The sequence below is a fragment of the Branchiostoma lanceolatum genome, chromosome 2, assembly GCF_035083965.1.
Source record: "Branchiostoma lanceolatum isolate klBraLanc5 chromosome 2, klBraLanc5.hap2, whole genome shotgun sequence".
Lineage (NCBI taxonomy): Eukaryota > Metazoa > Chordata > Leptocardii > Amphioxiformes > Branchiostomatidae > Branchiostoma > Branchiostoma lanceolatum.
Window position 1 is genome coordinate 11212812 of NC_089723.1, and position 16747 is coordinate 11229558.

Below are 16747 nucleotides of genomic sequence, written 5' to 3' on the forward strand. Positions count from 1 at the left end.
CTGAGAAAGCTTAGTAAATGGTGTCTTTGAAAAATAAAAAAATAAAAAGTCATGTGAAACTTTTTCGCAATCTCCAATGACGCAAATTCGGTGAAAATGCATTAAAAAGATGCTATTTGGGTCATCATGCGAAAAAAACGTATCACCCGTTGGCGCAGACTAAATACAAAAAAGGCTTCGATGGCGAACCAACTTCACCACGCCCAAAAATACTGCAACTCATGGGCTTTTCAGGAAAAACAAAAAATCTATGCACGGCTGAAATGATCACCAAGCAATAGGGGGCAGAAATCAGGGTGACGACCACGTATTTCCGGCAGATTACCGTGTCATGACCCAATCCCTGGTCAGATTTGAACTCCGACCCGGAACCACAAGCTCATAGTGGTTACACGATCCCAAGCAGCGCCAATATATAGATATTAATATTATTGTTATTATAGGTTGACCTAGGTCATGACCCCATGACGCTATAGGTCACCTGCCTCGTGTTGCGTGGCGGCCATTTTGTCCGCCATCTTGTCTTCCTTGATTTTGGTTACCATTAAAGTGTGCTCGGTTCGCACTCCGAATGCTAGCTCCCTGAGTTGTCCTTAGCGGTCCAAGTTGACGTGGTGGCATCGGCAGGATTTCGTCTCAACGCTGTCTACCCTAAGAAGTTGGAAAACGCCCTTAAACAGCCGGGATGGCAACAGCGAACCGGGCACCAAAGCAGTGGTGCTTAACGAAAAAGGAAACAATCAACTCGTTCGAAAATTGGCGGGCCAACCAAATCTACGTACTATCTCTGGACCCAGGCTTCACTCCATTCTTGGCTGACGGCGTCACATGGCAGAAACGTACAGCGGGAGACGAGCACCGGGGATACACCAACGATGGAGAAGCCGTACCAGAGCCGCAATGGAGAACGGCAGCGCAGAAGGCGGCAAGTTTGGAGCTGATGCTAGGCCAGGTTGCTAACTTCTGTCCGGTTATCAGCTGAAACCGAATAGTCAAGGCAAGTACTTCATTTACCGATATCTGGCAAGCAATACGGCTCCATTTCGGATTCCAATCGACCGGGGGGTATTTTCTGGATATTGCCAACATCTGTTTAGAACATGGTTGTGTTACTGTGGCTCCAAATGCTGCACCCAGGACTTCCTGCCAAAGTCAAACAGCGATATGGTGCTGAGCTGAGGAATAAGACCCTATCATCGATCAAACCAGAAATATCCCTGTCTGTAGACACCTTGTTAGCAGAGCTACAGGACGATGAGAATGTAAGATCGCTCCGTCTTGAACAGACCCGTAAACAATCCCCAAGAGCTCCACAAGGACGTAGCCGACGCCCCAAACCACAGAGTCACAACAGGGCATGCCCACTTTGCAAGCAAGCAGGCAGGTCAGTGTATGATCATTTCCTCAGTGTTTGCCCATACTTACCTGAGCAGGACAAGAAATACATGGTACGAACAAGAGCTGTTGAGGTGGAAGACTACAGTGATATTGATCCTTCTGATGATGAAGAACCTATAGCTAGCGTCCTTCGTACTGAAACATCAACCTTTGTCGATGACCAGCCCGCTCTCATGTCAAGGGTCACTGTTCGTGCCTCTCCACATTTGGAAGTCTTCAACAATGGGCAGCCAGTCAACATTCTACTAGACTCTGGAGCGGAGTCAAGCATGATCAGGGCAGATGAGGCAAAGCGTCTGGGTCTACGCATACATCCCAACACCTCGCAAACTCCGAGTCAAGCAGATGGGGGGCGAATGGCCGGTGTCCTGGGTGAGTGCAGAACCACGTTCTACAGAAGAAAAGTCCCACTTCGGTTTGATGCTCTTGTGGTCTCAGACTTAGCCTCTCCCATCATAGCAGGGAGTCCCTTCCTTGAAGCTAACGGTTTCACCATTAACTTCAAGACACGCCAGATACATCTTGCTGACGGCTCTGCCACCGACTATTCTTCATCATCAAAACCACCCCGGCCATGTATACACCGCATCACCAACAATTTGCTCTGCATGCAAGATAAAACGACTACGCTATGGCCTAATGACTACTTGGAGCTCCAACTACCAGATGAGCTAGATACTAACCCAGATGTTGCTCTGGAACCACGACAGGACTCTCTGTCTTGTGAACACTTGAAGGCATTCCGGCAGGGGACTTACCGGAACATAGCTGGCTACATTAGGGTACCCAACGTTTCCTGTGCACCAGTTAACGTGACCAAGAACATGCACCTGTTTAATGCAACCCCAGTAGTCCCGGTTGAAGACATTCTACCAGACAATGAGTTACCCACACAAGACACACTGCCTGCTCACATCCCAGAGCCCCAACCCTTTTCTGACTCAGTCCAGTTAGACCCGGACAATATCCTGAATTCCACACAACGATACCGTATGTCGTCCATGCTTCAAGACTTTGACAACGTTTTCAATACAGACTTTCCAGGCTACAATGGAGCAGTCGGCCCCATCCATGCAGTCGTTAACATGGGTCCCGCACAACCCCCACAGCGAAAAGGACGTCTCCCACTCTATGGAAGAAACCGCTTGGTAGAACTACAGCAGAAGCTGGACGAGCTTGAGACACATGGGGTGATTTCTACGCCGGAGTCTGCTTACACAGTGGTAGAATACCTCAACCCCTCATTCTTGGTCAATAAACCAAAAGGTGGTCACCGATTGGTCACTGCATTCACTGATGTCGCCAAATACTGTAAGCCCCAGCCGTCGTTACTCCCAAATGTCAATCAGGTCATGCGCCAAATTGCATGCTGGAAGTACCTTATAGTATCTGACTTGACCTCTGCTTATCACCAGATTCCCTTACACCCATCCTCACGCAAGTATTGCGGTATTGTCACTCTATTCAAAGGAATCAGAGTTTACTGTCGCAGTGCCATGGGCATGCCTGGTAGTGAAACAGCGTTGGAGGAATTCATGTCACGCACTTTGGGGGATTTATTGATGCGTGGAATGGTTGCAAAGATAGCAGATGACCTGTACTGCGGTGGAAACACCTATGAAGAGCTGCTTACCAACTGGAGTGCTGTCCTGACAGCATTACAGAACTGTGACCTGCGACTGTCTCCATCCAAGACCATCATCTGCCCAGCCAATACAACAATACTTGGTTGGCACTGGGACCAGGGCAAGATATCAGCCCTGTCCCGTGTCATCCCAGGCACGTCAGTCTTGCTAGGTCCATTGGATGATATGGTAGCAGGCCATTCCTCCAGCGACATGATCCAGTGGACAGATGACCAGCTCTCAGTGTTCCGCAAGGCTCAGCAGGGTCTTAAGTCACATCAAGCTGTTGTCCTTCCCAGACCAGATGATGAACTTTGGCTTGTCACCGACGCAGCAGTGAGACCCACAGGGATAGGGGCTACGCTGTTTATTCGCAGAGACAACAACACTAGGGTAGCTGGATTCTTCAGTTGTAAACTCAAAAAGTACCAACGTCAGTGGTTACCCTGTGAACTGGAAGCCCTTGCAATAACCTCCGCCCTGAAACATTTCAAGCCTTACCTCATTCAAACCACTATGCCTGCATTCATCCTTACTGATTCCAAACCATGCGTCGAGGCAGTTGAGAAGCTACGACGTGGTGAATTCTCGTATAGCCCAAGAGTTTCTACCTTCTTGGCAGCAGTCAGCCAGTTTCCCATTACCGTCAAACACATCAGTGGTAAATACAATCTTTCCACTGATTTTGCAAGCAGACACCCATTGGATTGTACTGACAGCCATTGCCAAATATGTTCCTTTGTACATGCTCTGAGCTAAGAACCGGTAGTTAACACAGCTACTGTCAGCCCTGACACAGACCTCAACAACCCAATCTACACCAGCCGCAGTGCCTGGAGTACTATCCAGAGCTCTTGCCCCTCCCTACGTCGTGTCTTCACCCACCTTCAGCAAGGCACACGTCCATCCAAAAAAGAAACGCACATCCGGGACATCAAATCTTACCTGGCAAAGGCCACCATTACCACTGACGGCCTGTTGGTTGTTCCCAATAGAGACATGTTTGGTATGACAAGAGACAGGATTATAGTCCCCCGTAACGTAGTGCACGGCCTTACCACAGCTATACATCTCAAGCTAGGACATCCTTCTCAACACCAGCTCAAGGCGGTTATGTCTCGATACTTCTATGCCCTGGGCATGGATACTGTTGTCCAGAAGGTCACAGCAGCTTGCGATCAATGTGCTGCTCTCAAATGCCACATCCCTGTTCCTCCTACCTTCATGACTCAGCCTCCTCCCCAGACCATCCTAGCTACCTTTGCAGCAGATGTCATGAAACGAGCACGGCAGAACATCCTTGTCGTCAGAGAGTGCAGTACCTCTTATACGTCCACCCAGATCGTCCCTGACGAAACTTCAACCGCTCTCCGTGATGGACTCATTACCTTATGTGCACCCCTCTGCCCTCTGGACGGTCCTCCTGCAGTCATCCGCTGCGACCCAGCACCAGGATTCCAGGCCCTGACCCAGGATACCTGGCTAGCCGAAAACCACCTTCAAATCGAAATAGGGGAGTTCAAAAACATCAACAAAAACCCAGTTGCAGAACGGGCGATCGAGGAGATGAGAGAAGAACTCTGCAAAGTAGACCCCCTTGGCCAACCAGTATCTCCTGCTCAACTTGCTGTGATAACAGCACGTGTTAATGCTAAAGTTCGTTCAAATGGCCTATCGTCTCGTGAATACCTTTTCCAAAGAGATCAGTTCAATGGAGAACAAATCCCATTATCTGACAAATCTCTCCTAGCCAAACAGAACCAACGTCGATTGGACAATCACACACCTAGTTCCAAATCGAAAGCATCCACGAGAAAGGTCAAGCCCGCCCCCCTTATCACTGTTGGTGACTTGGTCTACCTCCATGCCGACAGAGATAAGTCCCAGGCCCGCAACAGATACATAGTTACCGCTGTGAATAGAGACTTTGTGCACATTTCCAAATTCATCGGCCGCCAACTGAGATCTCGGTCCTACAGAGTTCATCCTGCAGAATGTTACTTAGTCCCCAGCCAGGTCTCACCCCAACACCGCCACCCAACATACAGTGAGACTGCTTCCGATGATGATGACGCAGTCAGCGATGAACATGAGAACTTTGTGGTACCTCCAGACATTCCTGCCACTCCACCTGCAGTACCAGAACAAAACCATCACCAGAACATCCCGGCACCAACAGACATTCCTGTCACTCCACCCGCAGTACCAGTCGAGAGCAGAACCTGCAGCAGAACTTCCCGGCACCATCAGAGTTTCCAGCCACCCCTCCTGCCGTACCAGAACGAACTCTGTCAGACCCCCCCTCATCACCGCGGCGGTCAGGCCGGCTTACTCAACAACCATCTTACCTCAAAGACTTTGAACTTTCATAACCCCAACATCGAACATTTACAGAACTCTGATAGTTACTTCACATGGCCATGTGACATTGTATTCGAATACAGTGAGATTTTCTGCAAGAAGTAAATTTATTCTGTGCCTTTATGACCCAATATGGAACACTTACAGAACTCTGACATTTATTTCACATGATCAAACATTCATGATGTTGAATGAATATGCAGTAAGTATTCTCCAAGTAGTAGATTTAAATCACTCTGTTAAATTAGAAGACATGACAAGTAACTCCAAGTAGTAGATCACTCCGTTAAATTACAAGGCATGACAAGTAATTCCAAGTACTAAGTAGTAGACTTAAGTCACTCTGTTAAATTAGAAGGCAGGACAAGTACTAGTAACTCCAAGCACTAAGTAGTAAACTTAAGTCACTCTGTTAAAATGGAAGACAGGACAAGTAACTCCAAGTAGTAGACTTAGTCACTTTGTTAAATTAGAAGGCAGGACAAGTTACATTCGTGGTTAGAAACGTTATTTCCATTCTTCTATAAGGTCACACATGTGTTAGATTTAGAACGTTCCCAGTTGACAGTTATTCGTTCAAAGAGAAACATAGAAAAAGTAGACGGCAGAAAAACATTTCTCTGTATAACACTAGTTACTTTCTCACAGTCACAGAAACGTTCTCGTTACAAAAGAAGTAAGCTCTCTCGTTACAGTTGAAGAAGAAAGTAGATCACGCCAATATATAGATATTAATATTATTGTTATTATAGGTTGACCTAGGTCATGACCCCATGACGCTATAGGTCACCTGCCTCGTGTTGCGTGGCGGCCATTTTGTCCGCCATCTTGTCTTCCTTGATTTTGGTTACCATTAAAGTGTGCTCGGTTCGCACTCCGAATGCTAGCTCCCTGAGTTGTCCTTAGCGGTCCAAGTTGACGCAGATACGGGGGCTAAAGCAGGTATGAATAAAATATTTGTTCCTTGTCCACCGCAGTAATTATATAGCCCAAAACGACACTCAGGAGCCTGCTAGTGCACCCTAAGGATAAACTGGATGACCTAGCAAAAACGGATTGTGTGTACAAAATTCCATGAAAGAGCTGCAATGAAGTCTACATAGGTGAAACAGGAAGGACCTTTGGGACTAGACTGGAAGAACATAAGAAGGAAGCTGACAGCATTGAAGTGGTAAAGTACACAAGGTCACAGAAAAGACAAGCACAGCAAGTAGACAAGAAATCGGCAGTCACTGACCACATTGCCAGACACAACTGCGTCATTGACTGGGAGGGGGCCAAGGTCATCGACAGAGAGGATAACAGACGCACCCGGTGGATTAAGGATGCAGTCTGGATAAGGAAGACAACACCAGTGATGAACCGAGACGAGGGGGGATACAAACTTAGCCACATTTGAGACAGTGTTCTCACCGCAAAAGCGCTACTTATAGCGGTGAGAAGCAGTACTCCAGTCAGAAGCTCTGATGAAGGTGTCTGACAGACATCGAAACGTTAGCAGGTGAGAATTACCGGTTGTGTAAAAAGAATCTCCAATACTCTATGTTCCTTGTTTTGTTTCAAATAATGCATAGTTCTCACGCAGTTTTCCTTTTTATAATCTACATGTAACTTTTAGAAAGATCGGTGCTGACAGTATTTTCTATTGTTGCTCGCCTATGTTGTGTTCGGGGCAAAAGCGTACACAAGGCAGTCTGTTTTTCAATGCAAATTTATTCAGTGTCAAGTCGTAAGCAAGCTGACGCAGTAGGTTGAGATGGTAATGGAACATCTCCATATTTGCTAGTTGAATGCCATGTGACAGGGCATTATAACCCAATGACAGACAATAGTGGGTTTTTCAAATTTACTGTACAAAATGTATATCCCAGCGACAGGTATTTTTACAGCGAAGAAAGCTCTTGAAGGAAGTGTGAACCCGTTTCAATCCAAAAGTTATGGCCACAACGTTGTTCTTACCACCCGGAACCCCAACGGAAAAACGTGAAACAAAGGAGGTTTATAGATTTGGAGTAGGTTGGAGAAAAGGACATTGGTTGGAGGTGCTGAACGGGGCATGCGGGCACGACTAAGGGCAGGGAAATCATTTACTGTGTTGTATCTCCTTATCCACACGGCAGCAGTGGTGACAACGGTGTACCAGTCCTGTCTTGAAAGTAACTATTCCTTGTGTTTCGCCCAACACTGGGCTTGATTTGTGGACTTGGAAATGGCGCAAAATCGTAAAGGGAGAATTTACCGACAAATTATCTGAGGTTGATCCCTCGTTGACCGCATCAAGTACAAGGTAGAATAAAACTGTAACATTATGTAACATTAAAAATGTAACATTATGAAAAAAACAAAAATACCAGTAGATAGTGAAATATAAGGGACATTGTAACATTCACAGTAGACCGGAACAGGAAGCATTCTAAATACAGAAGTGAGTGGTACTAGTAAATAAATAATTAGTAGTGTTAAATGGAACGCCTTTTTAGCTGTTTTTGTTGTTGTTACACAGTTAAGCCGACATATTTTTGTAACACGTTCCAGTTTGGTTTTAATTTCGTTTTTCTATTTAGCCTAGTTCCACCGTCTAGTTTAGACTTGGCTGACATTAGTAAGTGTTAAATGGAATGTGCTATAATGTACGCTTGTTAAGACTTGTAAACAGATTGACGGGCAAGATTTATTTATAATCCTGTAAAGTGGGACAGAAGCAAAAGTTGAGCTTGGGTTCATGCCTGCATGCCTGATAGTGACAGGTAACAAGGCTGTCCCTATACTACTGTACAAAACTGAGATACTTACAGTACTTGCATGTTATCTGTGTTTTACAGCAAAAACGAGAAACCTGTACGCTGTACAATATTATACAACTGTACACATAATTCATCTTCTGTGTGTTATATAGATATGTACATGTAGGGTTGTTACAGAAGGAATTGCATACTGTAAATGTATTTGAGTTCGCATGGTTTTTAATTCACGATAGGGAGAAAATAGAGTGTTCGCAGTGGTTTTAAGCTCGCGTTTGAAACAATAGTAGCGCTACAGCCATAGGCGGGCAAAAGTTTATCGGTGCCGAAAGTTCACCGCGAAAACCGCGAACATAAAACCACCGCGAACATTTCTGCATTCACAGTATAACAGAGAAACAATACGATAGATGGGTTGGAGATCATTGTGTAGTTTGATTATAGTTTTGTTCAACATACAAGAGAATCTGTAAGACTTTTTTTACTTCATGGAATGCACAATTTTGTATGAGAAAGATGAGAACCTGAAACCTGAAACGTGGGCACAGTAAATCAAAGAAGGTTTTCCGACATGCATGTGCTATCCTATTGAGGTAGCCATTCTGTACCAAATTTTTGTTATGGTATTTTTTTGGACCTTTGGTGTGGCACTGTACATTACTCATTAGCAATTGATATTGAGCAGCAACTCATCCAAATCTTGAAATTGTGTTACTTAGTACCAAAGCTTTGTACAGTCCAGCTGCCTATTGCCTTAACTTTTAACAGCAAAAGAGATGGACTACTTCCTCATCCTGACAGTGACCTGTGTTAGTATAGAAAATATTCATTCTTTGAATACTTGCCGTCTGACTTTGTAAATCACCATAATCATATTTTTTACTAGGTATGCTTAAAGCAGGATAAGGGTTACACTGACCAAGGAGGTTAGACATTGATAGTTTATCAATACGGGCAGCCTGTATTAGATTTACTTTTCTGCCATTTTTCTCATCTGCCATGCTCTGAAAGGTAACCTATTTTTAAACATGTCCTTCTCTAAGGTTGTGGCTACTGTCAGGATGATCCTGTATGCAGTAGAAATTTTTGCACTGCATACAGGATGATCCTGTATGCAGTAGAAAAATCTGCACTGCTGTCAGGATCATCCTGTATGCAGTGCAAAAATTTCTACTGCATACAGGATTTTTCCTGTATGCAGTGCAAAAATTTCTACTGCTGACAGGAAAAATTTTCAGCCAATCAGAGCTCGCAAAAAGATTGCCCGCGCAAAAGGACTCAGCGAGGAACATGGCGGCAGCCATGAAGGCTGGAGATAAGTTTTCCAACTGGGCGGATTTCCAGGCCGCCCTGTTACTGAATGAGTACCAAGAGGCGAGCAGTAAACAAGACATGACTCGTAATAATCAATGACAGCACAACCACACCTGTCTGATGAAGTCATGGGATTTATTGAACAATTGACATTAGGATCCAGTGGGAGGGGGGGTGTATTCCTTCTAATAAGTTCTATTAAAAGTGCGTTTCTCAAGCTGTTGATTCGACGGATTCAAAAATTTCAGCATAAAAAAGAGTCAGTTGTGATAACGAAACGGCTGTTACTTGTACGTTGTACGTTAACTAGTAGTTCAGCTCAATTAATAGAGGGCTCGGATGGGAGTATCAGTACCCAGGAGCATGTCAGAAATTTGGCACCTAGCATCGATGATATTTGAGATAAAACATGACTATAATCACGATCCGAAATATGCCCCATGAATAGGTTAAGTCTAGCTGAAATTATGAAATTAAAATTGCCCGGTTTCCAGCTCATGCGTTCGCCGGATCCGATCGGATCGCGCTGATATCACCTGGTAGGTCCTTAGATATGCTGTGATGATGGCCGACATCTTGAAACACCTAATATCTGCTGTTACCGTAATAATTACATATGCTAGCTTCTGATTGGTTGCGAAAATGCATTGAAAAAAAGGACGATCCTGACAGCAGTGCAAAAATTTGGCAGGATCATCCTGTATGCAGTGCAAATTTTTGCACTGCTGTCAGGATCGTCCTGTATGCAGTGCAAATTTTTGCACTGCTGTCAGGATCGTCCTTTTTTTCAATGCATTTTCGCAACCAATCAGAAGCTAGCATATGTAATTATTACGGTAACAGCAGATATTAGGTGTTTACAGAATGATCCTGTATGCAGTGCAAATTTTTGTACTGCTGGCAGGATCATCCTGTATGCAGTGCAAATTTTTGCACTGCTGGCAGGATCGTCCTGTATGCAGTGCAATTTTTTGTGCTGCTGGCAGGATCGTCCTGCCATTAGCCTTAGGCCTTCTCTAATGTACATGTACACTGTAATCCTGGACAGAATTAGCTCACAGTAGGAAAAAAAGTTTCTCTTCTAACTTCTCACAGAATGCCTAAGATGCAACAAAATGTTAAGCAGGGAAAAATGACATTGAAACTTGATATGAATATCAAAGAACTGCCTTATACTGTACATGTAGCTGTTTGGTTTTAATTTCGTTTTTCTATTTAGCCTAGTTCCACCGACATTTAGCTTTGGCTGCCGTCTTTGAAGATTAGATAAATTTCTCACGCCAAGCACACTCTTGTCTCATTTATCTCAAAACAAAAACCCACTGCAGTTATAACGTTAGCAAGCAGCTAGGACACCAAACGCACAAAACTTACTTCCTGTGACTGGCATGAACTATCTTCTACACAAAATTCATGACCGTAGCACTTGCAGAAAATTTGACCTCAAACTTTGAAGCTCCGCTGTAGTACCTTACGTATCCGCTAGCTGTAGGGGGCCTATTATCGAACTTGACCTTCCTTTCTGTGAATCCTACCCATCCACTATATCATGCGCAACCATAAACACCAGGTCCTTTTCGAGTTATGCTATACACAAACCAACACACAAACATACATAGCTCGCTGCGGAACTGTACAAAAACGTCAGGTGAACCATCTTTGAATTTGACCTTCGGTCCTACAACTGCTACTCACATACCAAAAATTATGAAGACATGTCACGAGTTATGCTCTTGACATACATTCGGACCCACCCCACGGCTGGCATAACTGATTCCATAACCTTCTTGCCGAAGGTAAAACCGTAATACATACTGGTTGAAACACACACCTGAACACGTTGGTGGGCTGTTGTCCCAGGCTGTGATGTTGCCACCCCTGCAGGTCAAGGTGGACGCCCCCATCATGGTGTACCCACGGTTGCAAACATATCTCACCACGTCCCCAATAGCATTGCCATTTCCAATCTGCATGGCATTTTGTACACGTGGAAGTGTAGGGCAGCTCCGGGAAGCAACACCTGATAATAAAACAAACAAATCAATGATTGAAAAGTAATCTTATGAATCAATAGCCCCTAATATGACTGGATACTTAGAAATCAAGGATCAGGACAATTTGGCCCTTTACAAACTCGGCCAAGTCATATTGGCCCAACACTCTGGTCAACTTGCCCCAACACCCTGGTCAACTTGGTCAGGGTTGGGGTTATGGTGTTGAGCCACGTTGGTCTGATTAGCCATGGGTCCAGTTGGTGAAGGGCTGATGCATCCAACATCCCTTAAATCACATCTCCTATACACTCTGGAGTCTTTAAAAGTAATGCAGCAGTAAAAACTGTATCTACCTGTGAAGTGCATTATGAACTTGCCGTCCACTGAGTAGTCAGAGGTGAGCTGTACCAGCACGTTGTTGGAGGGGATGTAGGTGTCATTTACTTGAGTACCAGTCAGCTGAACCATGACAGGTAAGGACGTACTTAGCCCGTCTCTGAAGACAAAAGCAAGGACAGTTGGATGTACCTATACTTACTTGAGTTACTTATCAAAGATTTTAATAGTAGATACATCTAGACTATTTTTAAAAGTTAGACTCTTTAAAAAGAGATAATGAATGAATGAGGACCTTAAACATATATATGCCCACTGGGTTAAGTACAGGTCACAATAAAAGCATAGTTTACAGATTCATTTATTTATGAATCACTAGGGTGGTCCCTTCAGTTAATTTGGTAATTGATTTATTCATGACTGTATACATCCTCAAGATAGCATTTTTTAGTACTAATAGTCTTAGAAATTAACTGAAGTGAATTTGACTCCTCCTTTCTGCTTTACCTGTTGTAAATTTCTGCCTGTGTAACAGACGTCATATTAGTGTAGGACGGCCCGGGGTCACGTGTTCTCGCCACGTGACACGGGCACGTCCTGACGTCAGCCTGGCCATGCCCCGTCGCGCTTGCAAAGCTCCGCCTCCCAAAAATATGATAAAAGTCGCGGGACACTGCCTTGAGAGCAGTCATCATCATGCAGATTAGAATCAGAGCCGAGGATCGTCCCGTTGTAGTCTTGACTTCGCGCCGGTTTAGAACAGTATCACTTGCACTGTCATCCGTCAACTTCTGTTCAGGTGTCTGTGTCTATATATATGTTATTATATTACTAACTTCTTTCGTTCAGTTAGTCCCTTAATCATATTCCTTATATGTTATCGACATTAGTATACTGAATAAATATCACATCAAACTGTAAACCGAACCAAGTCTTGGTACTATTTGGTGAGAGCACACTAGAGGTATAGACGCGCCGTATTGATGTTCGTACATGTAAGAGAATTAGCCCAGATCCTGCCCAAAAGACCATTTGTCACACCTGCAACAGTCTATCCAGTTTCCTGGCCCACTCAATGTTTGGGAGCCCATGTTCTTGATATTCACTATTAAATCATTCTAAGCTTAGTAAACAAAAATACCTTTTTATCAATTCTATGTCATGAAGTTCAGATATGTTGGACGGACGGGGTGAAATTTTTATCCTTCCCAAGAAGCAAATTTCCATCCCATGACAGAGGGATGGGTCTTGAAGACAGCCATAGTCTGAATGTTCCTTTTCTTCAGGATCCAAAGAGTCTTGCTCCGCAATTTCTCTTCAAATTCCTGAATACAGGTATTAGGTTCATCTTAAGACAAAGCTATAATCTGTCTGATAGTGCTGAAGGCGACCATAGTTGAGATGAGGATGGGTCAAGGTTAAGGTGAAGTGCGACATAATTGGTGCTGACCTGAAGGTGAGGTAGTCATACCCGTCCTCCACATCAAACACAACAAAGCTGAACTGTAATGCCATGCCGTATGGCAGCATGATACGCCAAAGACAGTCCCGCTGGTTACCATACGACCCGGGATAGTCTGGGCTCAGGATGGTGCCTGACAGGGCGGTGTAGTTGGCACCACATGGAGCTGTGGTGGAGACATGGTACACAGTGGTGAGTCACTCAATATAAGACTTAAAATAATTTGAGGAGCCTATCCTATAATGAAGGGTTCGGTGACATTACTTTGTGAAAAGTTTGTATATCAATAACCAGATGAAAATTTCTTTAAAACTGTGCCCAAGGTGTTATATTCATGATTGCTTCTGTAAAAACAGTATAATTGTATTAATTTGTAATCAGTTGCAGTTATATAATTTCCATTAAAATTTTGCCCTCACAAAAATTGGCAGCTCTTAGGAAATCTAGGTCTGATAATTAAAAATTTAGGTTTGTAGCATGTGTGTGAATAACTTGTTCATCAATTTCTACCCTTAGCAACTTAATTCTTCTATTGCATTCACCCAAAAATTGATCTGGAACTTCAGCAATTATCCCATAGGAGCCAAAACTTAAGGGATGATTCTCATCATGCATCACACCCCATGGGTCTTCATGAAGGGGCACCAATCAATTCCTGGATTATAAATGATTCATTTATTTGTTTATCTGTGAATAATCTTTACAAATTTGGTTGATTTTTTATTCATAAAGATGGCAGAATACCAGTCTCATCGCTGTCATTTTCCCAAGAACTACGAATCATAAAAATGTGGTCTGTTAGAAAATAACACTCTCCTCTGGTCTTCTGCATCCCTTTAAGTAGCCTAATATTGGTTTTTCAATCGATTAATAAGTCTTAGAGAAGATAATGCAAGAAATGTACAAAAACTTTAGACAGAGGTCTCTTGTTATTCATTGCAGCTGTTCTGGTATTATCCTGAAGTACAGTGTAGTTATGGCTGAAAATAGGAAGAAAATGCCCATCAGTGCTTTTGCTCTACCTACCGTCACATGTGGGGAAAGGGTTGTTCCATGTCAGACTATCCTGCTGACAGACGAGAACTGGTGGGCTGCTCACAATGAAACCCTCGTCACAGTCATATCGAATCACAGAGCCCGCTGCAAAGCTGGTCCCAATGATGTGACCATTTTGCAGAGCCGGTGGTGTGACACAGTCTCGTGCAAGGAATGCTAACAGGAATCACAGCATAACATACATGACATGTACATCTTGTTGTAAAATATGTCTAGCAAAGGCGCCATGATGGCAGCAACCATGAAAAACAGCAGAATGGAAGGTTCAGATATTTCGTTTTCCATGTCAGACTATCCTGCCGGAAAATGAAATATTTGAGCCTTCCAATGTAGAACATACTTTTATCCTATAATAAAGCCCGTTCAAATATTTGACTAAAAACATGCTTGCAAAGCTACACACTGAACAGAAATATAAACTAAATGATGTACAGTAGTCGTCAAAAATTTGGAGGTACGTGTCTTGCTACCTTTCAAGTCTGTGACTGATTGAAGAATATTCTAGTAACTTGTAATCACACGTGACTGATGATTCTCTTCAATGATATAGTAAACGATGATTGTTAAACATATTGATTTATTCATCGACTTGTACGTATACTTTAGGTTGAATCATTTGTATTCATTTGGTTGTACTTGTATGTTGTAGACAAGAAATGTGCGCATCTTACAAATGACGAGTTATTCACATGTATTATGTCTTCTAGAAACTACGATATGATTGAAAAACTATGTGAATTTGTGTACAAATGTTTCAAGAAGAGAGGAGAGACTCTGTAGATTTAGATGGAATATAGCATAATGTTCCTTTTCTTTTACTTAATGTTACCTAATGCATTTAGCCCATGTTGGGCATGAATATGCAATAAAGTTCATTGTCATTGTCATTGCAGATCACCTTTTGAAAGTGGCTGTACTTTTGTGGGGTCAATAAAGATATCATATTCAATACATTTTAGTACATTGTCTGTTTCAAGTTGCATTAAGCTGTACCTTCATATTGAAGTGCAAATCCATCATCTTTTACTGAGCTGTCGGTTGTCAACATAATGACTACTTCATTGGACTGTGAATAGAGCACAGGAGGAAGTGTCTGTCCAGTGAAGCTGCCCAGAAGAGGGGAGTTGGTGGTGGGACCATCAAACAAGTACACGTAGTCATAGTCCTGCTCTAGACTGAAGTTCTGGAACTTCAGCTCAATCCCTACAGAGAGTGGTAAAGACTCATAAAACTCTCAATGTTCAGACTACTTTAATAAATCTACATACAATGAAGAACAGTATCTGAAAATCACAATAAGACACAGAACTACTGTAACACTGTCTTGTACCATCGCTAAACTAAAAACCAGTTGCCACAAACTGCAAATTGAATCAGGAAGGCATATCTGCACAGTCCTCTATATATAGAGAGCAAAGAAGCTGTCGACTGTAGGTAAACAATCATACATTTATACCATTACCATGAAGCAAGAAGAAGCCAAACCTATATGCAAGACTACGATACTTGTCTTTATTGTGACCTGTACTTAGCTCAGTTGGACAAAAAGGTACAATTAGTCTAGTTAAGAATGGTCTTCATTCATCAATATTACAAACAAGAGCCAACTGCTAAGATGATTATCATTCTATTATAACTCACAACTTAACAACACTAGAGTTCCATGACCCGATACCTTCACCGATTGATGTTAATCTTTTTTAAGTGGCATATTACAGTAGAAGCCACTTAATTGCACCTCGGATAAACGCACATTCCATTTAACTGCACCAAATCCCAAAATCCCAAACCGGTTCCCATTCACTGCATTGTTAGTGACTCCGCATATCTGCACCGTGCATTGTCACCAATGCCGGATAACTGCATCAAATTTTATCAAAAATCCTCGACAAAGTAACTAAAAAGGTGCGCTAAAAATTGGCAAACGCGGTACAAATGAGCCGATAAATGCCTATGTAGTGACACAATACCGCCAATATGTCTAAAATTGTTTTGACTAACAAACGAAGGTGGTCTCCATTGCAGACAGCATGCTGTACTCAATAATGATTGGTCTCTACCTGTACACTGTCTTATTACTGTGAATGTGAAGTTCGCGGGGATTTGATTTCGCGTAAAGGATGACGGCAGTTTTAGGTTCGCGGCAGCGCTATATTCACATACTGCTGCAATAATAAAAGACCGGCGTCTTAACGTACATCTAGTCCCAGTTCTCAGATCTAGTCGGAAACCGCACAGCGACTCGGCAAGGGCTACAGACGCGTGGACGGACATAGCAGTCGTTTTTGACGGTGCGGTACTGACGTCATCTGTCATATTCTTTTATGGCAGAGCTGAATCCGCGTCCTAGAAACGTCCTAAATTCACCCAAAGAATGTATACGCGGGTTCGGCTATGCTATTAAGAGAATGGTCTGTCACTGATCTAAGTCATCTAACCATATCTACCCACTGGATACGT

At 43.3% G+C, this 16747-nt stretch overlaps 2 protein-coding genes across 3 annotated transcripts in view; one reads left to right on the top strand and one right to left on the bottom strand.

Annotated features, from left to right (window-relative positions):
- Nucleotides 1-16747, bottom strand: part of LOC136427445 (CUB and sushi domain-containing protein 3-like) — a 328428-nt gene that overhangs the window by 139141 nt on the left and 172540 nt on the right. For both annotated transcript variants that reach the window (XM_066416298.1, XM_066416299.1), the window contains exons 39-43: nucleotides 15281-15490; nucleotides 14258-14443; nucleotides 13220-13397; nucleotides 11787-11929; nucleotides 11271-11459 (exon numbers count right to left, since the gene is read on the bottom strand). In XM_066416298.1, the coding sequence (XP_066272395.1) occupies nucleotides 11271-11459; nucleotides 11787-11929; nucleotides 13220-13397; nucleotides 14258-14443; nucleotides 15281-15490 (906 nt within the window). The remainder of the gene's footprint in view (nucleotides 1-11270; nucleotides 11460-11786; nucleotides 11930-13219; nucleotides 13398-14257; nucleotides 14444-15280; nucleotides 15491-16747) is intronic.
- On the top strand, nucleotides 2872-8550 carry LOC136427446 (uncharacterized). The gene is made up of 2 exons (XM_066416300.1): nucleotides 2872-6885; nucleotides 7256-8550. Exon 1 carries the CDS (start codon nucleotides 4023-4025, stop codon nucleotides 5487-5489), a length of 1467 nt encoding a protein of 488 aa, XP_066272397.1. The 5' UTR covers nucleotides 2872-4022; the 3' UTR covers nucleotides 5490-6885; nucleotides 7256-8550.